A 25,000-nucleotide genomic window follows, 5' to 3' on the forward strand; every position below is an offset into this window, starting at 1 on the left:
TTTTTTTTTTTTGATTAAATATTATTATGTATTATGTACTCGATGTTATGTACTTATCGCGTACATATTCTGGTAACTGAATCGACGTAAAAACACTTGGCATTATGTACAATAATTATCGATAATTATCAATACGTATTTAAAGATATTCTTCTTTTAAGAAAACAACTAACAAAACTTTAGTGACTACTGTGACGAAGATATTAATTCTTGTTAACGTTCCATTAGGATAGGACAAGTCTCTCTTTCTCTATCCCTCTCTCTTTTTCTCTTTCTAAGTAACTTAACTGCATGTTTGATCCTTGGCCACGTGTTATGTTTCCTCGTGCATTAACTCGACCTTGTAACGATACATCCTCTCTCAAAGTACTCGAAATCACTCGATTATAATGCAGAAATTGTGTAAATAACGGATCGTTGGACCTAGCTCCATAAGAGGTATGTTACGTCCACTCTTCTCACATTTATATATTCAAACTATATATGCATATATATGTGTGTGTGTGTGTGTGTATGTGTAGATATATGAACAATATAAATGCAAAAGCAATTCCTACATCAGATCGAATATCCAAAGAAAATATGTATTCTTTGTTAAGTTATGAACTTTACAAATGCATCTACGTATATATATAAATTTATGTTTATGCTATTACATATAATATATATATATATATATTTATGTTGCATATAAACGAATTGATGCGAATGAACCTCGGAGTAACAGGCGAGACTGCCAAAAATGAGTCATCGCGGTTTCTTTCCAGGAATATCGTTTTGCTCGAGAACGCAGCCGATAACCTCGCACATGTGTTAAACATATATACATATATATATATACATATATATATATACATATGTGTATGTGCACGCGCGAATACATATACATACGTATAATCAAAGATGTTGAAGCAAATACGAGAAATGACGAATGCAGATGGACGGATAAGCAAGTAAATTAGTGAAACAAGGACGGACGTCTGTATATATATATGTGAAAAAGAGAGAGAGAGAGAGAGAAAGAGGTAGATATTTTAGCGATTCTAAAATCGTGGAAAACCGAGCGTTATTACCGACTGAGTAATGCGAAATGACGTTCTGACGCCATGTGTGACATTGTAAAATACGATTCGCGGACGATTGTGGGCGACAGAAATGTGAGATAAGTGCGATCGAGTGAGTGCAATACGTTCGACCATGATATAATAATGGCCTTTCGTGTATATATTTATCTACGTATGTATATAGATATTCTCATGGAATTTTTATATTATTTTATTATTTTTTATGTGTATATATACGTATATATATTTTTTTTCTGATACCGCAATACTTTCAGAGATTAAAAATGTAAAGTAGAATTTTTAAAAAAATATTTAAAAGAGAAACAAAATGACAGTGAAAAAATAAAAGAGTAATATTCTTCAATTACCATTCATCGTCCTCGCGGATACTATTAAAATTTATTACAGTCGTTCAACTGCAAAATTCACATTTGTTTCTTCTTTTTTTTTTCTTTTTATTTTTTCGTTCGTTTCTATTTTTTGGTTTTTGTCTTCTCCCGTATGTTCCTTTTTTTTTTTCTTTCTTTGTTTTTTTTTTTTTTTCATTTCATATCTTTTTGCGGTCATAAACATTTAAAAAAAAATGAATCTCAAATATTTGTCGTATTTCGCTCTACCCGTTCGTTTACGTTATTTTCACAATTTTTTATTATTCACAGTGTCCTTTCTGTGACTCGTTAAAAAAAAAAAAAAAAAAAAAAAAGAAAAAAAAAGTCAGCAATTACGCGTACAATATATTGCATTCTCGCGAAACGAAAAGGAAAAAAATTCGTAAAAAGGAGAAGCAAGAAGAAAGAAAAAGAAGAAGAAGAACTAGAAAAAAAAAAAAGAAAACAAAAAATGAAAATAGAAATATGTAAATCTATCGATAAAATACCGAAACACAGGACCGGATGTCGAGGAACGATAATACCGTTGTTGCATCCTTTGCGTTTAACTGTCCAATTGTCGGAAAAACGGAAACTAACAAGAGAATTTATGTTGTTGCCAATGGAAAGAGACCAACGAAAACAGGGACGAAAATCAAAACAAAAACAAAAAATACTGGAAGAAAACCAAATTGCAATTTTTTCATCGGAAAAAAAGCAAAATCGAAAGAAATATATCTACCACGTGCATGAATGAATAATCATATTCTTTCATGATGGATTAATACGAATAAATTATATATTCTCGACAAATAACAAGAAAAAAAAATTATATATATATATATATATACATAAATACATTCACACCCCAACACACACACACACACACACTTATATGTAACGAATTTCGTATCTACGAATATACACGCGTATACACGTACGTATAACGAAACGTGCACTCGTAAATGACAGAAAAGACATGCCGATAAAAAAAATCTATTTCTTTCGAACTAACAATCTATTCCAAGCGAATAGAGAGAAATAGAACGTCGAGTGGGATGAAAAAGGAACGTATGTACGAGGCTGCTGCCTGATGGACGTGCATAGCGAGAAAGAGAGAGAAAGAGAAAGAGAAAGAGAGAGACAGAGAGAGGAAGAGAGTGGGGTAGGGTGAGGTGGTGCATCATCCGAGAGGCGAGAAGACCTTGACGAGATGGCAGTCGTTAGTCACCGATAATGTTACTAACGAGACGTTCGAGTGCGCGCGTACGTTCACACGGAACGCGTATATATACACGAATCATTTATAAATGCATACCGTACGCGAACATGTGTATGTACGAATGTATATATGCATACGTTGCGTATGTATGCTTTCGTGCGTACATGGTATAATATGTGTGCGTTTGCGTGCAGTCGGGCGCATGTGTGTGTGTGTATGTGCGTGCGTATAAGAAGATGTACGTGTGTGTTTATACGCGCAGGTCCGATATAGCTGCACTTCACACAAGTTATTACACACTAATACACGTTCATAGAAAAATCATGAGAGAAGTTGGCTCTCGTGCTCTTGACACTCGGTCATACCATTGCACAATCGGCCTTTGCCAGGAAATTTACTTGTAGATTTTTTTATTATTATTATTATTATTTATTATTATTATTATTATTATTATTGTCGTTATTGTTGTTGTTCTTGTTGTTAGTATTGTTATTACTCTTTTTATTATTATTCTCTGTATTACTTTTTCTTTGCTTTTTTGTTCGTTTTTCGCTTGCTTTCTATCTTTCTATTTTTTTTTTTCTTCTCTTTTTCTTTCTGTTATCTTTTTTCTTTTTTTTTTTCTTTCTGTCTTTCTGTTTTATATTCCCGCGCGCGCCGACGAGAAAGAAACAATAAAAATATGTATATTATAATGAGTGGACGTAACGCATGACCTTGATTCGGTGGATATTAAAATACAATTACTCCTGCTCCCTTTTTTTTCTTCCCCTTTTCCTCCCGCGTCTCCCTATCTACGAAACGCCGCCCCGTACACCTGATTGGATCGAGTCTAATGCGTAAAACTTCTCTGAATGAATTCCTGGCACAACGTGTTAGGTTCTTTTTACGGCCCCGCGTCATTAGTCACGCTTGGCATCCTACCTATAATAGGTGATACTTATGTATGTTCAACTACGATTTCCACCTTGACTCTTCCGTTCTTTTTACAAATAATTCTTCTACGGCGGTGTACTTGTCCTTTGTAAAATAAAAACGAAAAGAAAAGATAAGAAAAGTAAAGAAAAGAAAGAAAGAAAGAATCTCAAGGAAAAAAGTTTATCGTCTCTAAGATTAATTATTAATTTCTTATTACCCCGTTATATTGTGGTCGTACGATTTCGTTAGAATCTTTGTGAAAAGTAGAGAATTTTATTAGACTAAATAAAGAATTAAAGACTGGTATAATTAATTGGTTTAAATATCAATTAAGTAAAAGTAAATATTAAATAACAAGTAATTAACATTCAAATGTATATTTAAGTGAATTTATTTAAATTAATATATATATATATATATACATTAAATAAATTTTATTAATATGAATTTTACGAATTAATATAAATATATATATATATATATTAAATGAATTTAATAACAATTATTAATAATAAAATAAACTTCGTAATTTTTAACAATTTAATAATAAATGAAATATATACATTATTATAAGGTCCAACGTATCGTAGAAAAATAGATAGGACAGATAGAATTCGTGTAAATAACGAATGTAATACGAGGGATTAAACAAGTGTGTTCGTTAAACGAATGAATTGAACGTATGAATGAATGTGCGAATGAATGAGCAAACGAACGTATGAATGAATGAATGACCGAACGAATGAACGAATGAATGAATCTATCTAGCCATTTAAGGATTATGGGGAAACTGGAATTGGGAATTTGGGTACTTGGAATAGGATGTGTTAACGATGTCGAATGACGACGACTACTGTGTGTGAGGAGGACATTGGACTACCGTGTTAAGGGCTGTTGGGCGATTACTATTGTATTCAGGCCATTGGACTACTGTGTTAAGGGTGGTTGGGTCACTGCATTTCAGAATCGTTGGACTACTGTATTTAAAGGTATCGGAGGACTATCGTATTCAGGATCGTTCAAACTATTACTACTATTACTACTACTATTATATTGAGAGGGTGTTGAACATATTATTTCCTAAAGAAATTTGAAACTCGCAGATATAGATTATTAAAAGCTGCTGCAACGAAAAGAGAAGAAAAAAAAAAAGAAAAAAAAAGAGAGGTTGGAATTTCTAGTACGAGTTTGTCGACCTTTCACTATTTATTTTTTTATTTTTTTAATTCTAAAGAATAATAATCGAAGGATAAGATATTATTTTTTGATTTTGAAAGATGATGCTCATAAGACGATAAATACACCAGACATTTGCTATTCTTTTCTAACATTAGATCACACCTTCTATGAAAGTCAACTTCCCACGATAATCCCTTTCCCGATTTTCCCAACTTGACACAACAACGTAGAAACAATTAATCTCCAAGCGTGTAGTTTATTACCTGCATAGTTTCGAAGTTTAAACTGTGCGAGGTCAATTAGAGCGTAGACCGCTATATACGAAAGTTACACTTTGATATTCGACGTTTATGACCTGCTCGATAATAGCTCGATTTATCGAGTGAGGCATGTAACGTTTGAAAAATAAAGTCAAACATCGATCATTTCGTTTGGAAATCGAAACGTATAATGCGGGGTGGAAGGAAAGGGGAGCGATAAAAAAGAACAAAAAAAAATTATGATTTCATCCCTTCCGTTTTTTTTTTCTTTCCCCCTTTTTTCTCATCTTTAACGAAATGTTTCTATGTTCAAATAAAATCAAAAAAAAAAAAAAAAAAAAAAAAAAGAAAAAGAAAAAGAATTCGTCGCTTTTTTTTTTTCAAACGCAGTAACTTTCTTTTCCTTCGAACAAAATGGGACTATTTGAAAACGGGGAAACGTAAGAAAAAAAAAAAAAAGAAAAAAAGAAAAAGAAAATGGGGACGAATTCTTACCTTTCCATTTTCTTTTTCCTTTTCTTTTTAGGAGGAAAAAGTGGAGTGGGGAGGGAGGAGGAGGGTATTATTTTAAACATAGCAACTTTTTTTCCGTTTCTTTTTTATATAAATTAAAGTAAAAACACAAAGTCTTTACCTCATAGTCATTTTGTAGTCATTTTTATCCTCCATAAAAGGATCTAGCGTTACTAAAAATATCACATTGCTCGTCTTTTCTATAAAGAATGGGGGAAAAAAAAAAGATGAAGAATAGAGAAAAAAAAAAAAACAAGTTCAAGTTTATATTTGCAACTAGTAACGCGCGTCACGCCGCGAGACGTTCGAAAATAACGTTTTATTATAGTAAGATATTAGATCGGTATCGCGACGCGCGTGCCTTGATCCTTCGTACCATATGAGTTACGTTACACGACCGACGTAAGTAGGTACTCACGTACTTGTAAAAACACGTACGCACGCACACAGACGTACGTATCCACGTACAAGCATGCACGTACAATTATTTACACGTTTACGCTCCTATTCTATATTTTTTTCCTTTTTCCGAGATCCATTTGCTACGTAATCTTCTAAGCGCATTTTATGGAGTTGACGCGTGCCAAGGAAGAGATAGAGAGAGAGGGAGAGATAAAGAAAAAAAAAAAGAAAGAAAAAAGAATTACAGGAGCATCGATCTCCTCGCCTATGACAAAGATTATTTTTTCCATTCACGTCTCTTAATAACGAAATGATATAATACAAGAGAAAAAGAATAAATAAAAAAGATACAAGTAGATGTAAGAAATAAAGGAATGAAAAAGGGTATAAATAAATGTAAAAGATACAAAGATATAATAAATAAAGAAACAATACCGATCTAAATTTTCGACTCGGTATTAACCGCATTTAAAAGAAATCGGATAGAAATGTGTATAAATATAAAAAAAAGGATACTCTGAGAAAAGAAAGTTGGTATATAAATGGTGCGAGAAATGAAGAAAAACGAGATAATTCGTCTTGAAATTCTTTGAAATATCTTTCAAAAGGGGTAGCACTCGCTCCTCTATCGTCTCAACGTCGTGTGCAGGACATTTGGAATTTAGCCCGGTCGCTCTCTTCCAGGCTCGCCGGGAACATCGAGGGTCGTCCTCGTTTCTCTGGCCATGACCCACCACTACCATTACCACCACTACCACCACCACCACCACCACCACCACCACCACCACCACCACCACCACCACCCCCTCTACTACTACTCCACCACCACCACCATTACCACCACCATCAATACCACCACCACCACACTACTAAACCAGTACCATCAGAGTACTACTATTTCCACCTTGGTTATCATCTATGTCCTACCCCTCTTGCTGACGATAGCAGCTCAGGCTATGGATAAAACGTTATACGTACTATTACATTTATATCTATACACTCGTACATACATATATATACATACATGAATAAATTAATTGCATTTTCTCACGATATACAGATTCATTTTTCATGTTTACGTATAAATTTGCATATACGTATATATATGTATTATAGGTATGTATTCAATGTACGCATGCATTCGTGTATTATTTGTATATGGATGTATATATATGTACGTAAGTGTCGTCGCAATTCTCCACGCAAAGTTTCGAGGACGTTCAGTGAAATGGTAGCGTTCACGTTAGTGGTAGTACTGGTGGGGGGATTGCTCTCGTGTACGCTCGGGGTGTAACAGGTGGATGACGTCATCGACAGGATAGCAAGCAAACCCTCTCTCTCTCTCTTTCTCTCTCTCCCTCTCTTTCTCTCTCGATTTATCTCGAAGCAACCACGGAAAAAGCACATCCCTGCATCTTTGCTCTTTCCTTTCAACCCTGTAAACCGAAATAGCCGAGCCGTCGACGTCATTAGACGAGTGCAAACGCGAACTGAGAGATGTAGACACTTATGTATGTATATTACGATCTAGGAAATAATCTTCTTCTTCTTCTTCTTTCTTTTTTTTTCTTCTTTTTCTAGGTTTTCGATTTTTTTTTTCTATTCTTCGTTTTCTCCTCACGTCGAGGTTAAGAATTTTGAACATTTTTTTTTTTTTTTTTTTTTTTTTTTTTTTTTTTTTTTTTTTTTTTTTTCTTTTTATTTCTTTCTAAAGATTCACCGAGTCAGGAAGCTCGAAAATCGGACGGATCTTTTTTGTCAATTTGATATTGTATGTGTTATAATTGTTAGGATGAGAACCACTGATTCGAATCTTAATACGTTTACGTATGTACGTAATATATATACGTACGTATGTATGCATGTGTCTCTTGATACGTACGTATACATCTTTCTTCGTTTGATTGTTTTTTAGGTCACTGCTCTAAAGAAAACTTTTCGATACGACGACGAAATTACGTTGACGTTTTATATTAGATATCATTATCTACGGCGCAAACGCATTAAGAAATAACAATGTCTATAATAATTATATATAATACATTTTCGTATCGCCCGCCAATATTGCGCGCAATAAAATGGCGTCGCGTATCTATTCCTTAATGTATTTCTTCCTTAACGAACGAGAAAATTGAAGGATCAGAATTTAGATTACAGAATTTTCTTTTTTTTTTTTTACTTTTTATTTTTCCTTTCTTTTTTTTTTGTAAAATTACGAAGATGCGCCAATACATATATATATTTTTTTTATTTTTATTAACACGTCGATGGATTCCGAATGAAATTTCTCAGAGGTTACTCGTGACGTAAGAGATAAAAGGTTAGGGTCGAGATGAGTATGAACGGGGAAAAAAAAAGAAAAAAGAATAGAAAAGAACAAAAGGAAGAAAACTATTATTATTATTATTATTATTATTATTATTATTATTATTATTATTATTATTATTATTATTATTATTTATCGTCACGTAGTTTCAAAAGGTATTTATTCTCTTTTATGATAAAAGTGCAACAATATAAGGTCGACGACAAAGGTCATGTGCAATGATTAAAACACATTTGTCGTGATAATACATACATATGATAATACGTATGTAAGTAAGTAAGTAAGTAAGTAAGTAAGTAAGTAAGTAAGTAAGTAAGTAAGTAAGTAAGTAAGTAAGCAAGTACTTATCTAAGAGAAGAAATGTGCGAAGGAAAATTGTTCTCGCGGAAATTGTATCCGTGTGTGTGTGTGTGTGTGTATGTATGAATTTAACGAAGAGGAATCGTTACGTATTGTTGTTTCCACGAATCCATCAGTTTTGTTTCGTTTCGTTTCGTTTCGTTTTGTCTTTTCTCTTTTCCTTTATTTTTTTTCATTTCTTTTTTTTTTCTTTTTTTTTTTTTACTGTTATCGTTATTTCGATCGTCGATTGGGGAAGAATAAAGAGTGTAACGTATAAGAGAGAAAGAACACACAACGTACATGCGCCATATTGTCGGATGATATTCGTGGATGGGATAACGTAGATGACATTCTTTCGTGGAGATAAAGCTCGAAAAAGAAGAAAAAGAAAAGGAAGAAAAAGAAAAAAAGGAAAGGAAAGATAGACAGAAAGAACGAGAGAGAGAGAGAGAGAGAGAGAGAGAGAGAGAGAGAGAAGAAGAAGAAAAATGTAAGTTCGCGTTCTCGTTACACTCGAACGATAATATAGCCTCCACTACCATTGTCTCTTTCTGTAACATGAAAGGAACATAAAAATCAGGTAGCTCTATTTCCTCGAATGTTGGAAACGGAAAGAGCTAAACGTCGGGGGTACACCGAGGGTAAAATTCGAAGATACGCCGAAGGTAAGAATCAAAATTGTTTCCTCGGGTTGTCGAAACGTTCTTTTTCTTGTACCTTTTACGAAGAAAAAGGAGTCGGAAGGTTTTTCGTCGAATCCCAGTGGAACCAGAAGAAGAAGAAGAAGAAGGAGAGGTAGGGGACGTGTCTCGCGTTCGTTGTCATCATCGCGTATGCGCGTGCGAGAGAAAGAGAGCGAGAAAAGAAAAGAAAAAAAAAAGAAAAGAGAAGAAAAAAGAAGAAAAGAGAAGAAAAGAGAATGAACGAAAAAAAGAGAGAGAGAGAGAGGAGAATATAAAACGACGAGTACAATAAAGAAAGCAAGAAAGAAAAAAAAAGGAAAGAGAGATACAGAAATTCGGTAGGAAGCAAAATCGAGAAAGATAGAGAGTAGTAAGTAGGAAATAAAGAAAGAAATAAAGAAAGAGAAGTAGCGAGGTTTCGCTTGGCAGGCAAGCATGCAGGCAGCAGACACACAGGCAAGCAAGCAAGCAAGCAGGCAGGCAAGCGAGCCAGGCAAGCGAGCCAGCCAGGCAGGCAGGCAGGCAGGCAGGTACATGGAGAGAGAGAGAGAGAGAGAGAGAGAGAGAGAGAGAGAGAGAGAGAGAGAGAAAGAGAGAGGGAGAGGGAGAAGGAGAAGGAGAGAGATAGAGATAGAGAAGAGTGGCACCCTGCGGCGCAGGGTGCGCGTCGACAGTGAAAGTTTCGACAAGACGGCTCGCGCGATTGGCGGAGAGTAAGGTAAGTGGTGGGGGTACGCTGGCTGGCTGGCTCTCTCGGTGGCTCGTCGGAGCGTCGTTTGCTCGCTCGACTTTAGTCAGTGGCGGACCGTCTACGGTGTCGCTTCGTATAGATCGTGCGGGGTCTCGCGCGTTCACCTGCCATTTTCGTTTCGATCTGTTCCCCTGTTATATTATAATACATATTATATATATACATATATATATATATATATATATATATATATCTCGCCGAAACACACGAAGTTCGATATACGCGAAAAGATAGAGAGACGTTATTAATTGCTTCAACTTAAGTCCCCTTCGTATAACAATATTATTATCCACCCACCAACGGGCGCGCGAGGAGAGAATATTTTTTTACGTACGCATCCTTATCATTCTTTTTCTCGTTCTCTCTCTCTCTCTCTCTCTCTCTCTCTCTCTCTCTCTCTCTCTCTTTTTCTCTCTTTTTTTTGTGTGTGTGTATATGGGTGAGCGCTCGCGCGCTTCTCTCCGATTGTGCGACCGTGTATTATGATTATACTCGATCACTGACTCTCTCTCTCTCTCTCTCTCTTTTTTCTCACTGTAATCGTTTCTGAATTTTCGACGTTAGAAAGCTAATCCTGAAAGAACTTTTCTCCTTCCTTTCTTTCCTTTCTCAATCTCTCCTTCTTTCCGTACGTCCTTAATTTTTTGTCTCTTTTCTCTAGAAAAGAAATTACACGGAAATCTCTCTGCGTGCGCATAAATAAAAGCACAAGAAGATAGACGAACTGACAGAAAGAAGGAAAGAGAGAGAGAGAGAGAGAGAGATCAAACTCGTGACTTCGCGTGTGTCTCTCTCGGTGTATACGTGTGTATGTATTTTCTCTCTCAATGTCCTACAATTATAAATAAGATTTACGCGCACACAAATACACACACACACACACGCACACGAATATATATATATATATATTGTATAGATATATATTTATAATTTTGTGTGCGAGAAATAAAACACAAGAGAGAAAAAGAATAAAAAGAGAGAGAAAGAGAGAAAGAGAGAGAGAGAGAGAGAGAGAGAGAGAGAATCTTATTCGCACGTGTCCTCGTTGCCTTTAAATCGCGTTAATCAAAAGGAATATTAATTCCGATTGATTGATCGCATTCGTCGTTGTTTTCTATTACGTTGGATATTACCATAGTGGTGGTGGTGGTGGTGTTGTTGGTTGTGGTGGTTTCCTTGCGGAAGAAAGAGAAGGAAGATATAAAAAAAATATATATATATATATAAATGTATATATCTCGTTGTTGAAATAGAAGAAGGAGAAGAAGAAGAAGAAGAAGAAGAAGAAGAAGAAGAAGAAGTAGAAGAAGTAGAGAAGACACGACTACTACTAAGAATTTGTTCTTTTTTCGGACGGAAGATAGAAAGAGAGAGAGAGAAAGATATATATCGCGAAAGTAGAGCGAACCAATAGAAGAGTACTTTGATTCGGTTACGTGTGTGTGTGTATGTGTTTGTGTGAGAGAGTGTTGTACCATATGTGTGCGTGAGAGAGAGAGAGAGAGTTCGTCTCTGTGTATCTCTCTCTCTCACTCTCTCTCCAACTATCTATCTGTGTGTGAGTGTGTAGGTGTGGGAGGAGGGAGGACTCCGTGCGTATATGTGTACGTGTGTGTTGTACAAGAGGGAGAGGCTGGACCTGACCTCGATACGAGAATCGAGCGTTACTCTCGAAGGCCACCAAGGAAGTACACATACACACACATATATGTATATATGTATATCTGTACGTATACGTGTATAGACAGATAGAGACGTACATACATACGTACGTACGTACATGGAAGGAAGGATTCTAAAAGCAAGAACACGTCGAGAAAAGAGCGAGAAAAAATAAAAAGAGAAGAATTAAAAGGAAGATAATACAGGAAATGATTAATAGATGAATTAAGAAGAAAAGGATATTTAGAGTCGCTAAAGATAAAAAAAGATAATAATTTGGAAAAGAAAAGAAGAAATAAGGACGAACGAAGAAGGAAAGAGAGATTATATATAGATCGTGGGAGATAGATCTTTCCTTATTTACAAGATAAAAATCAAGATAAAAATACAAGGTTAAAAAAAAGATTGAAGAAGAAAATTGTTTTTCGACCTATTGTACTTGTGTGTTCTTGAGGATTTTGTATCGCTTGAACTCGATTCAGCAGAGACAGTACAGCAGCCGCCGGCTCACGACTTCTGTAGTAGTGTCTCTTTCTCTCTCTCTCTCTATATATATATATACACACACACACACAGTTATTCACTCGCTCGCTCACTCTCACGTACAGCAGCAGACACATATATATACACACGGACACACACCGTTTCGTTCGCTCTCTCACGGGCGGCGCGCGTTCCCTTTTGCGCGATCGTGACCCCGTTTCCTCGATGACCGACACACCGCGACTCGACGGCGAGCGCCATTAGCCACGACCGCGGAGAACATAGATAGATAGATAGATAGATAGATAAATAGATAGAGAGAAGGAAAGAGAGAGAGAGAGAGAGTGTGTGAGCGAACGAACGAACGAAGAAAGAAGGAAGAAAAGAAGGAATTAAGATTCGAATCCAACGAATCTCGTTTTTTTATTTCCTCAAATTTTCTTTTTTTTCCTCCGTCTCTTAATAATATTACTCGATATTATTTAAATCGTCCTTTCCGTACATGTGCATGTATTTATATGCGTGTGTGTATATACGGAAGAAAAGGAGAAAATAAGAAAGATCGCGAGAGGAGGAAGGACTGTTGGATAAATAAAGGGAGCAAAAGGGAAAGATGAGAAGAATTTCAAGTTGGATAGTCGATCGAGACTCCTGACAACGAATTGCTGCTTTGTTCGGGAAAAGAGTGAGAGAGATATATATAATATACGATAGTGTAGAAAGGGGGAAAGTGGAAGAGGTGGAGGAGGAGGAAGAAGAAGAAGAAGAAGAAGAAGAAGAAGAAGAAGAAGAGGAGGAGGAGGAGGAAAAAGAAAAAGAAAAAGAAAAAGAAAGGAGGAAGAAAAGGAAGAAGTGGTTGTGGTGGAGAAGGTGGTGGAGTTGAGTGAGTGAGTGAGTGAGTGAAGAAGAAGAAGAAGAAGAAGAAGAAAAAGGTGATCGAGTTGAAAAGAAAAAAAGGATAAGAGCCGAAGAAAAAGAAGAAGAAGAAGAAGAAGAAGAAACAGAAGAAAATAAAAAGAAAAAAGGGCTTGTCATTGCGGAAGGTGACGAAATAATAGTACGATTTTCAAGGCCGTCCTATTGTCAGAGGACGGCCGGAACTTTTCTCGAGCTTTAAAGTTCGACAAAAATTGATACGGTGGAGCCGAGGACACGTAAGGGGTTGGAGGAGGAGGAGGAGGGTGTTGGGGTTGGGATTGGGATTGGAAGTGGCGGTGTTGGCGGCGGGGGTGGCGGGATTAGCGGTGGTAGTAGTGGTGGTGGTGGTGGTGGTGGTGGTGGTGGTGGTGGTGGTGGTGGTCTCGGCGTAGTAGGCGTAGGCGTAGCCGTAGTAGGCGACGTAGGGGAGGAAGAGTCGCTGGACGGGAGGCTACAGGACGAAGTCCTACTATTGGATAAGATCAAAGAGGAACAGGAAACTGGAATCGTTTCGGAAATGTTACAAACCGTTCCAAGGGTACCAGTTGCGGGTGTTAGAAGAAGATGGGGTGGTGGTAATGGTAGACAACATTCGTCCTCGTCTACCGGTACCAGTGGTCACCATCATCATCACCATCATCACCATCACCATCATCATCATCATCTTCAAGAATCCTGTCCCGAGGTATCCAGCAGCGGCGTACTTTCACCACCACCTACAAATTTTCGTCCTGGTACACCAGAAAGTACAAACAACGTCGTTGTCTCAGCCACCACTGCTACTGCTACCGCAGCCGTTGTTATTGGAACTGGCCCTGTTCGATCCACCAATCACGAGGATCTTCAACTTTGGGACCTCGATCTTCATCGTGGATTACAACAGACTCAACAGCAACAAACCACGACGACTACTGCTACCGCTACGACTACGATCGATCAGTACAGTAGGACTAGCACGGTTGTTGCAGCACCTACCACTACCAGTACCGGTAGTATACTCATAGCTACCAACGATCATCCCGCGTCACCGTTTCAACCTACCCTCGAAGGTATTGTATCTATCTCTACTATCTAATAGTATTATTTACTATTATCTACTGTTAATATTACTCGTTTCTCTGGGGATGAATTCTTTGTTGGTTTTTCTTTTTTCTTTTTTCGTTTTTTTTTCTTTTTCATTTTTTTTCTCTTTTCCGATTTCTTTGGGGGGTTTTTATTATTATTATTTTTTTTTTTTTTTTTTTTTTGAGGGCGTTTGGGTGGGGATGAGAAGGTGAGGAGGTAATAGAAATATATACTTCTTCGTTTAAATCGTCTTCTGTCTGTTAACGAAAATAATAAAGTGTACGGAATGTTTGTCGAATATCGGTCAATGACGTCAGACGTTCGAGAGCATCGTTTCTATGGGTAACAGAGAGAGAGAAAGAGTGCGTTCTACCATGATGTTACAGCTGGAGTGGAAGAGTCGAATCTTCGCGTTGTTGTTGACGACGAAGACGATAATAAAAAGCGTAGTAATGGTAAAAGTCGAAAGACAAAATCGGTTTATGAAATTGTTCGTTAAGCTTTACCGTTAATGGAAAGTGAAACGCCATATTTCGACTTAACGTATACATAAATAAATAAATATATACACAAGTACGTACATATATGTGCAACGTGCATACGTATCGAAGGATGAGCAGGCGAAATTTCTCGCGTTATCGATCCGATCTATCGATCATTGGTTTTGGAAAGTTTTTTTGCGATCGTGTCTGGTGTCGAAATTAAATAATTAAAAAAAAAAAAAAAAAAAATAAGAAAAAAATATCTCGTTCATTTTACGCGCATCAAAGAGAAATTTTATTTCTCATAGAGCGTGCGCGTATTTTTTCTTTCTTTTTTCTTGAACTTTCATTTCTTTTCTTTTTTTTTTTTTCGTAAAAAAAATAGTAGTAACATCTTTCTTTCTTTCTCTTTCTCTCTACGAACCTTCATTTTTTTCTTGTTTTTTTTTTTTCGGTCCCGGTAAAAAAATTGTAGCGCCCAGAAAAAATCGATAGATCTCGAAACGCAGCAATTTTCGCGTAGAATTTCTCTGATAGAAGTTCTCTGGTTGTAATCGTCGAAGATTGGAGTTAGTAGAAATAGTAGTAGCAGCAGCAGCAGTAGTAGTAGTAGTAGTAGTAGTAGTAGTAGTAGTAGTAGTAGTAGGATATAATCGTTTAATATTACGAACGCGAAAATACATATACATATATGCAAAGAGACGCATGCACGTGCGCACGACCTACCAATTTGATCTCGAATCGAAACGATTCTTAATGGGGGAATTAAACCTCGACGTTATCTTCGATCTTCCAACTATTAAAACCATTTCTCTCTCTCTCTCTCTTTCTCTCTCTCTCTCTCTCTCTGTCTCTCTCTGTCTCTTTCTCCTCTCTCTCTTTCAATGTCTTTCTATCTCTCTTTCTCTTTCTTTCTTTTTTCCTTTCTCGTTTATAAAACGTTTCTGTCAGGGCCGCGTTTGTACATTTGGAGGCCCCAGACGTACATCATATATATATATATATATATATATATATATATATATATATATACATACATATATATATACTACTACTACTACATATATATATATATATTTAATTATTAAAAATAAAAGTCAACATATTGCACGTACGTGCATATATATATGTGTATATGTATAATACGAATATATTTGCATTTGTAAGGAAAAAAAAAAAATATAAAAAAATGATCGAAATTCGAAGTAAAAAAAATACTTGAAGAAAAGAGAAAAAGTTTTTCTTTGCCGATCTTGATTATAAGAAACGTATTAAATATTTGTTCCTTTATTTATTTATTTATTTATTCATTTATTTATTTATTTTTTTTTTCTTTCGTGTCGTCCGTAACAAAAAAATAAATAAATAAATTAAAAACGTGAGATCATCAGCTCACATCGCCTACGTCTAAATACAGCCCTGGTTCTTGCTTAACGAAGAGCGATACTTATTCCAATACAAATTCTTTGATACCAGTTGGCTTTGCAAAAAGAAAAAGAAAAAAGAGAACGAGAAAAAAAAGAAAAATAAAGAAACGAGAATGAGAATATCGAGTGAGATAAGAGTACATAAGTAAATCTCCGAGTTCTCCGACTCGGTCTCTCGTTTTAGCTTTTTCGATGAAGAAAAAGCATTCCCTTGAGGATACACGAACGGCTAATGTTCTTAATTAGAAGTCTCTAATTATAATCAATTTCCAACTTATTGCGTACGATTAAAAAGGAAAAAAAAAATAAATAAAAGGGAAAAGAAAAAAAAAAGATCAATCGATGACGTCGACATCGCTTAAAAGATCTTTTATTTTATTTTATTTTATTTTTTTCTTCAAAAACCGAATCCTAATTTTTCAACGTTTACTTGTCGTCTATCGTTTTATTTTTATTAAAAAAATTTTTTTTATAGTGATTCTCAATCGTTTTAGCAGAATGAAGAGAATCACTGACTTGTTTGTCATCCTCGACAAAATTTCCCGGTTGGTTCATCGCTCACTGAAATTTCCACGAATTTTTTTTAATCTACGAACACACACACACACATGCGTACGCACATATATATATATATATATATATATATATATATATATATATCGTCAAATTTTTTCGCGAAGCGATTAAAAATCAAAAGAAAGGAATAAAATTTAAGAAAGTTTTCGTTCAATCGTTGATCGTTCGATTAACGTAATAAATAAACAAAAGAAATTTTATATAAGCGTAATATATTTATAAATGCATTCTATGACATCGTTATTATAATACCCGTGTTCGTCAAATTTGAACGCGACCACAGTACAAGTATGCTTTGTACGTGTTTAATGTCGTTTTGCACGATCGATTTTCGATGAAAATAACTTTGTCGATTACGTGTTAATTTTCTGGTATTCGATTAAGATATATATATATATATATATATATATATATATATATAAGTGTATGTATGGGTAATATTAAACTCAACATTTTTTCATTTAATTTTTCGAAATCGTTCGAACGATTTTTTCTCTTCGTTCGTTGTCCGTAGTCGTCGTTTACATCTTCAAAATCACAAACTCTTCTCTTGTTTTGTTTGTATGAATGTATGTATGTATGTATGTATGTATATATATATTTATATATTTATATATATATATTTAAGAATTCTCTTTGTGTGTTTCTAGACATTGAAATCAACGATAACTTTAGTTAGGACGAATTTCTTGCCGAATTTGTCGAACGTTCTCTTCTTTTTCTTTTTGTTTTCTTTTTCTTTTTCTTTTTTTTTTTTTATTTTCTTTCTTTATTTTTCTTTTTTTCTCCTTAAGCGATCGTCGAAATTTAATAAACAAGAGACGACATTAAACAGAACTTGGTGTCCGCCTCTCATATATATATATATATATATATATATATATATATATATTTCTCTTTTTCTTTCTCGCTCTCTCTCTATCTTTCTATTTCTTTTTCTCTTTCTCTCTAAGGTGACTTCGTACAACTCACGCTTTCTGAACATTGATCAGAGGATCAGAAACGGTTTTGTGGTTTTACTTCGTGACTTAATTGCTAGTAATAATAATTTTATTAAATTTTTATTCCGGACAATAAAAAAATTATCTTTCTAACGAAACGTTGAATTTTTATCTTTTATATATATGTGTGTCTACACACATACATATACACACCTTTCCCTTATTTATCAGATAAAATAAAACATATAACAACAGAAAAACACACACACACATACACATACATATATAGAGAAAGAGAGAGAGAGAGAGAGAGAGAGAGAGAGAGAGAGAGAGAGAGAGAGAGAGAGAGAGAGAGAGAGAGAGAGAGAGAGAGAGCGATAAAAGAGAAAAAAAGAAAAGTTTATTGCACCGTGTTGCAAGAAATTACGCAATCCAATATCGTGTAATCCGTTCGATACAAAAATCGAGTTTTTGAGGTTCGAGTCGATCGCAACATTTGAAAGCGAACGCGAATCGAGTTAAATCGAGATAGTGACGTTCGAAAATAGACACGTTGAACAAAAAAAAGAGAGAAAGAAACATGATATATATATATATATAATCATATCGATCAAATGAACTATCGAAATTTTAAAAAAACATATCAAATTTTAGAAAATCTAGATTATTAGAATGTATCGATGGTTTGGTCCGTTACTTTTAAAAGTCTCTCTCTAAGGTCCAGTTTCTTTGTTAGTACTGTGGTACCAAAGTTGAAAGGATTTTTTCGGACCTTCGATCCTATTTCCTTCTGTAACAACCACGCCCTTTTCTTCACCAGAGTCGGAAAATCTTTGTTAGAATCCCTTTGAAGAAATTCTTTGTGTCCCCCTCCCCTCTCTGTGTCTCTCTCTCTCTCTCTCTCTCTCTTTCTTTTTTTTTCCTGGAAATACGGTCGACGATCTCTTACCGTAGTCGTTCGAGTTCCGGATACATGCTTCGAGTACGATGCTCTTTCGATTTTCTCTTCGATTATATTTTATATATTTATATATATTTATATATTTATATATATATATGTGTGTGTATAATATATATTCACTTCTGTTGTGAAGATCGAGCGAAAAATAAAATATATATTTTATTTTTATATTATTTTATTTATATATTATATATCTATATATGTAAATATATGTATTTTATATATAGGAATATAAAATACAAATGAATAATGATAAAAACATACGGATAAAGAAAAATCCCTAGATAATGAGAGGTCCACTAATTCGTAGACGATTATACAAATAAATTACACTTGTTCGCGATCTTTTCGCCTAATTTTTCTTCTTTTTATTTTTTTATTTTTTTCTTTTTTCATTTATAAAACTACGAGCCTAACTCGTTAAACTACCAGGCTACCAACTGGAAAGTTCAAAAAATCTCGAAAAAAAAGAATAATGTATTTTTAAAATCACCTATGAACTTTAAGAATTATACATGTTTTAATATACATTTATTTTCGGAAGGGTGGGGAATACGGGGAGATGTCTAATTCTTATTCGAATATTGATCGGACATAATTATGTGAAATAATATATTATGTCTACGGCTAAGGTAAATATTTTGCTAAGATGGCGTCATCAGTATTATCCCTTACTTTTCGATGATCGAACGCGCCTCTATTCGCGTTTTATTACGATCGAATCGCATTCCTTCTTCTTTGTTTCACTTTCTCTCTCTCTCTCTCTCTCTCTCTCTCTCTCTCTCTCTCTCTCTCTCTCTCTCTCTTTCTCTCTTTCCATCTTTTCATTGGTCTGAAACGAGCTCAAACGCGCAGAGAAATCTCTAGAAATATAGAAAAGGGCGAATGCATTCGTATAATTCTTTTATACGAAATTTCTTCTTTCTTTCTTTTTTTTTTTTTTTTATAACCAATAAAAATTAATTTTTCATCATTCGTTCGTTCGTTCGTTCATAAGTTCGTAAATTCGTACGGTCATATATACACGTAAGTACACAGAATAATTATATCATATACACCTCGTTATTTCCCCTATGCCATTTAATTATCGACCTTACTGACCCCGTTATTTAATTACTTCGGACCACTCTCTCTCTCTCTCTCTCTCTCTCTCTCTCTCTCTCTCTCTCTCTCTCTCTCTCTCTCTCTCTCTCTCTCTCTCTCTCTCTCTCTCTCTCTCTCTCTCTCTCTCTATTTCTCCCTCCCCCTTTCTCGCTCTGTCCATGCACAAGGCCTATTCTCATGTACGTATGTATGCATTTATAGTATATATATATATATACACATATATATATATATATCTATGTATGTTGCTTTGCGCATTGAAACGTTTATAACCTTTAAAATGAAAAAGAGAAGAATAATAGAAGAAAAAGAGATAGAAAAAAGAAGAGAGAATAAGAGTGAGAGAGAGAGAGAGAGAGAGAGAGAGATAGAGAGAGAGAGACAAATATATATGGTAAAACTGTAATGGTCGACGCATTTAATGGCTTAATTGGCGCGATGCGCGTATATCTCCATTCTCTCTCTCTCTCTCTCTCTCTCTCTCTCTCTTTCTCTCTCTCTTTCTCTCTCTCTTTCTCTATCGTCCGCCATAGTTGTGTATACGTAGCAACGCTACCGTCGCCGGATGCCGTGTTTCCCATCGATTATGCTGCATACGCTCTCTACTACGTACATCTATGTATTTATCTATATATACATATACATATGTATATGTAGATTATGCATCCTCCTCTTCTTAACATCGCCACAATATCATTTTCACGTGTCCCTTTGTCAAGGTCAGGGTCTCATATCACGTTACAACAACACTGTGTCCCTCTTCGTCTCCTCCCTCCTCTAGTCACATCAACCTCCTTCCCCCACCTTCCTCCGAACGTTGGATACCTTCTTTCGCTAGTATCTCTTCGTACATAGCTATTTACGACATATGTACTTTTTCGCATATTCATTCGACGATATCATGTTACTTATAAGTCGTCTCTTATTGGTCCCTCCCTCCAACCACTTTTTCCTACCAACCAAGTAATTCTTCTTTCGGTTTCATTTTGAAGACCGCAATCATGGTTTCTTATAGGTTATGAAAAAATTAAGATGGCGTCTTTGAACGATCTATATTGTTATATGAAGGAGCTAGTTAATTATATCTATAATTGTTATATGAAGGAAAAGTTAATATTAAATTGTTTTAATATTAATTCGATATTGTCATGATCGAAGGATTACGAGAATTTATTTTTGTTAGATTTGTATTCTTTTTTTTTCGTTCTTTTTTTATGCGTGTGTAATTAAAAGATGGTGGACGATTCGTGTATATCTACTTTCTTGTAAGGTTTCGTAATTACTTCGAATTCAATCAGTATTTTCATATTCGAGGCAATAAGAGAAATTTCTTATTAATTTCAAGTGATATTTCAGGTGATATTCGTATTTGTGTAGTGTAATTAAAATGATGGACGTCAGATCTGCGGATCGATCGATAGGAAATTGTTATGAAAATATTTGGAAATTACTTGTGATTTAATAATGGAGTATATTCGCCTTTGAAAATCTACGAAAGTGGAGGGTATCATTTTTGTTACTGTTTATTTAAAATTGACACATAATTCGTATTTATCTTTTTTTTTTCCTTTTTTTTTTTTTGGAGTCATTAAATGACGGCTTCTTACGATGGCGAAGGAACGATGTCAAAATTTTTATCGATGTAATGTTTCGTAATTACTGCTCGTAACAATGAAGAAAATTTTTTTATTGATAGTTGATTTCTATTTGTTTTTGTGTAATTAAAATAATTGCGTCTGGGTTGCAGAGAATCGATATGAAATATTTATAGTAAACGTTTCGAAATTACTTGTAATTGAATCAGTATTTTCATTTTCGAAGCAATAGGAAAAGTTTCTATTAGTTGTAATTATTTATGTGATTTCTATTTGTTATTGTTTAATTAAAAGATGGCGTCTAATGGACGATCGATATCAAATTCTTATGCAAAGTAACTAAATCGTTACTAATCAAATCGCATGGTATTTTCGTTCATATAATAATAATAATAATAATAATAATAATAATAATAATAATAATAATAATAATAATAATAATAATAATAATAATAACAATAATAATATCAAACGTTTTTGACTATTTTTATCTTATATTTGTTATTATCTAATTAAAATTATACCGACCGATATAAAATTCTGGATATATTTCCAAATGACCTAATTCTAATTAAATTCACGCAGTATTTTTATCCTCGAAATTGACGAGAGAAAATTTCTATTACGGTAAATAAGTAACTAAGTACTTACTTAAGTATACGATTTGCATTTATTTTTGGAAAAATAATTAAAATATGTTGTTTGTCGGTGATCGGTATTAAATTCTTACTGGAAATTTTTTTCTCTCTCTCTTTTTTTTATTTTTTTTTGGATGACCTGATATTTCTAATTAAATTTACGCGGCATATTTTGTTTTATCTTTTTTTTTTTTTTGTATTTTATTTTATTCTTTTTCTATAGTCGACGAGAAAAAAATTCGTGTTACTCGCAGTATATATTACATGGTTCGTATTTGCTTTTGCGTTTATTAAGAGATATTGCGTTCATTTACGATCGATATCAAATTCTTTGATACGATAATACATATGTCTTTAAATTACTAATAATGCAATCAAGTATGTTTTTATCACATAATAGATGTAGAGCAAAGCTTCTTTTACCTTTTAGTTAATAAATATAAATACAGACACACAATTGGTATTATTACTTGTCTCGAATGTGTCACTCGAATGAGTATAACAGTAATATATAAAAATCAAAAGCCTTTTCTCTCGTAGAAATTTCCATGTCTCCTTAACGATTTATACAATAATAATAATAATAAAAAAAAAAAAAAGAAAGAAATAGGAGAGATGGTAAAGAAGGACAGACCTAAATATAGTCATAATGTAGCAGCAGCAGCAGCAGCAGCAGTAGTAGTAGTAGTAGTAGTAGTAGTAGTAGTAGTAGTAGTAGTAATTGGTTGTATTCTATAAGATAATGATTAGCATATAAAAGTCGATCGATTGATTGCGTATGTGTTTTATATGCTTGTGATATTAAAAATCGAGAAAAGTCCAAGTTTCAACAACAACAATAACAACGATGTATTTAAATACTTAAATATTTTCTTTCTTTCTTTCTTTCTTTCCTTTTTTTTTTTTTTTAATGACATTTATTTCATTTTAGTTGCTAAAAGAAAGAGAAAGAATATCAACTATGGAATGTTGCTGCCTATTCCACCATTTTTGTTCTCCTCTTTCATTATAATCTCTCTCTCTCTCTCTCTCTCTCTTTCTTTCTTTCTAACCCTCTCTCTTTTCGTCTCTCTCTCTCTCTCTCTCTCTCTCTCTCTCTCTCTCTCTGTTATTCATACTTTAAAGAATCTCAGTAGGGATACTTCAACCGTCTCATTTTTAATTGCTACTCTCCATTAACTTCAGCCACAAGATGTCGGGGGATAAGAAAGTAAAATCAAAGTAAATGAGAGTGTATTATGAATATTAATAGCGATTTCCAGAACATACGGTGCCTCGGCTAGAGTGCGTCGTTTCTTCCTCTTCCTTTTATCGTTCTCTCTCTCTCTCTCTCTCTCTCTCTCTCCCCCCCCTCTTTCTCTCTTTTTCTTCCTTTTTCCTTTTTCTACTTCGAATCAAGTCGAGATGAGACGCAAATGTGACGTCACCAAGCTTTTTGTTCCCCATTTTCCATTTTTCTTTCTCCCCTTTAATTTCCATCGTATTTTTTTATCTCTCTCTTTCTTCCTCCCTCCCCCCCCCCTCTCTCTCTTTCTTTCTTACGTAAATCCTTTTCTTCTCTCTTTCTTTATATCCTCTTTCTTGTCATTCAGATTTGAAAATCTTTAAAAGTGATGAAAGATAATCCGAATCGCGACTCTTTTAAAAAATCTTTTTTTCAAACAATCATCCCGAAGATTGTTCCTTTCTTTCTTTCTTTTTTTCTTTCTTTCTTTCTTTCTTTCTTTCTTTCCTCTCCTTTTTTGTTTGTTTGTTTGTTTTTTTTTTTTTAATTTTCTTTTCTTTTCCTTTTTCTTTTTTTTTTCGTTTTTGTTCCTTTGGTCCGACGATTTAAAATTATGATTAGAATCAATTAATCGTCCCAAGGATTTAAGAAGTACATTCGCTTTGTGAAATTGTTTTCACGAAGTTAACGAGTCAACAAATTTTTTGAAAAAAAGAAATAAAAAATAAGAAATAAAAGAAGAAATATTTTTTTATCTTTAATCTCTAATAAGATGGATCACCGTTCGAGATCGATGATCATGAAGATCGATCTAAATCATGTATTATTTGTTTGGAGATCTTTTAAGATTTCACTTAGAATAATAATAATAACAATAATAATAATAATAGTAATAGTAATAATAATAATAATAATAATAATAATATTTTTTATATAGATTACGTTAAAGTATTATTTAAAAATTATTTTTTCAATAATTAACAGAGCCGATCAGAAAAGAAAAAGATCAATTATCTTTCACGAATGCATTATAAAAAAAATAATAAGAATGACGAATAATATGAAAACAAGTATGTCCTTGAATAATTTCTTCAATGATTCAATATCACAGATCATTTTCTGAATGATCGGCCCAATTAATTTTCAATTTATCGGGACATATGATCGTTTTTCTAGTTAATTATATCCTTCGTAGTCTCTAATACCTGTCCTTAGATTAGAGAGCGAAATTCAATTAGAAATGTATCCCTTTGTCGATAATTACAAATCGAAGAACGGTTTAATCGTCGAACGGTATAATATTTTTGCGTTACGTGATAACTACGTGTCGCGATTATAAATAGATATTTTGCAACGATCGTTTCTCTTCATCGATAGATGATAGATAGATAGATAGATAGATAGGCACAAACACGTTACGTTAGCTTGATGCAAAACAGGCAGATGACTTTTCTACCTCTCTTATTTCTTCCACTTAACTTTGATTCACGTCGACTTGCGTATTGGTATTATATTATACACACACACACACACAGACATATACATAGCATGTAGGGTAACACTAACGATGTGACTTCCGTCTAAAAAGAAAAGATCGAGTTAGAAAGGAAAAAAAAGGAGTATCGTCATGGTTCTTTGTTCTAACGTTACGAAATCAAATCTTTTTCTTTCATAGTTACTTAACAATTTATTATTCGCATATTAAATTATTAAAATTAAAATGCGAACATACTTGTTAAAACCTTGTTTAAAGGGTAAAATGAAGAAGAAAGAAAAAAAAAAGAAAAAGAAAGAAAGAAACAATAAGAAAGACAGAAAGAAAGGGATTGAAATTTCGAAAGAGAGAGAGTATATTTGTCTGATTATTTCAACGTAAGAGACATGTCTTCCCTTTA

The 25,000-nt window shown here is 34.1% G+C and overlaps 1 protein-coding gene across 3 annotated transcripts in view; it reads left to right on the top strand.

Moving 5' to 3' along the window:
* Positions 1-13,425: 13,425 nt before the first annotated feature.
* The window catches only part of LOC122630664 (ecdysone receptor-like), a 40,260-nt gene continuing 28,685 nt past the window's right edge, over positions 13,426-25,000 (top strand). For 2 of the 3 annotated variants that reach the window (XM_043815428.1, XM_043815429.1), the window contains exon 1: positions 13,426-14,140. In XM_043815428.1, coding sequence (XP_043671363.1) covers positions 13,609-14,140 — 532 coding nt within the window. In that variant the 5' untranslated portion in view covers positions 13,426-13,608. The remainder of the gene's footprint in view (positions 14,141-25,000) is intronic. The other variant, XM_043815427.1, reaches the window with a different exon arrangement.

The sequence above is a fragment of the Vespula pensylvanica genome, chromosome 7, assembly GCF_014466175.1.
Source record: "Vespula pensylvanica isolate Volc-1 chromosome 7, ASM1446617v1, whole genome shotgun sequence".
In the NCBI taxonomy this organism is placed as follows: Eukaryota; Metazoa; Arthropoda; class Insecta; order Hymenoptera; family Vespidae; genus Vespula; species Vespula pensylvanica.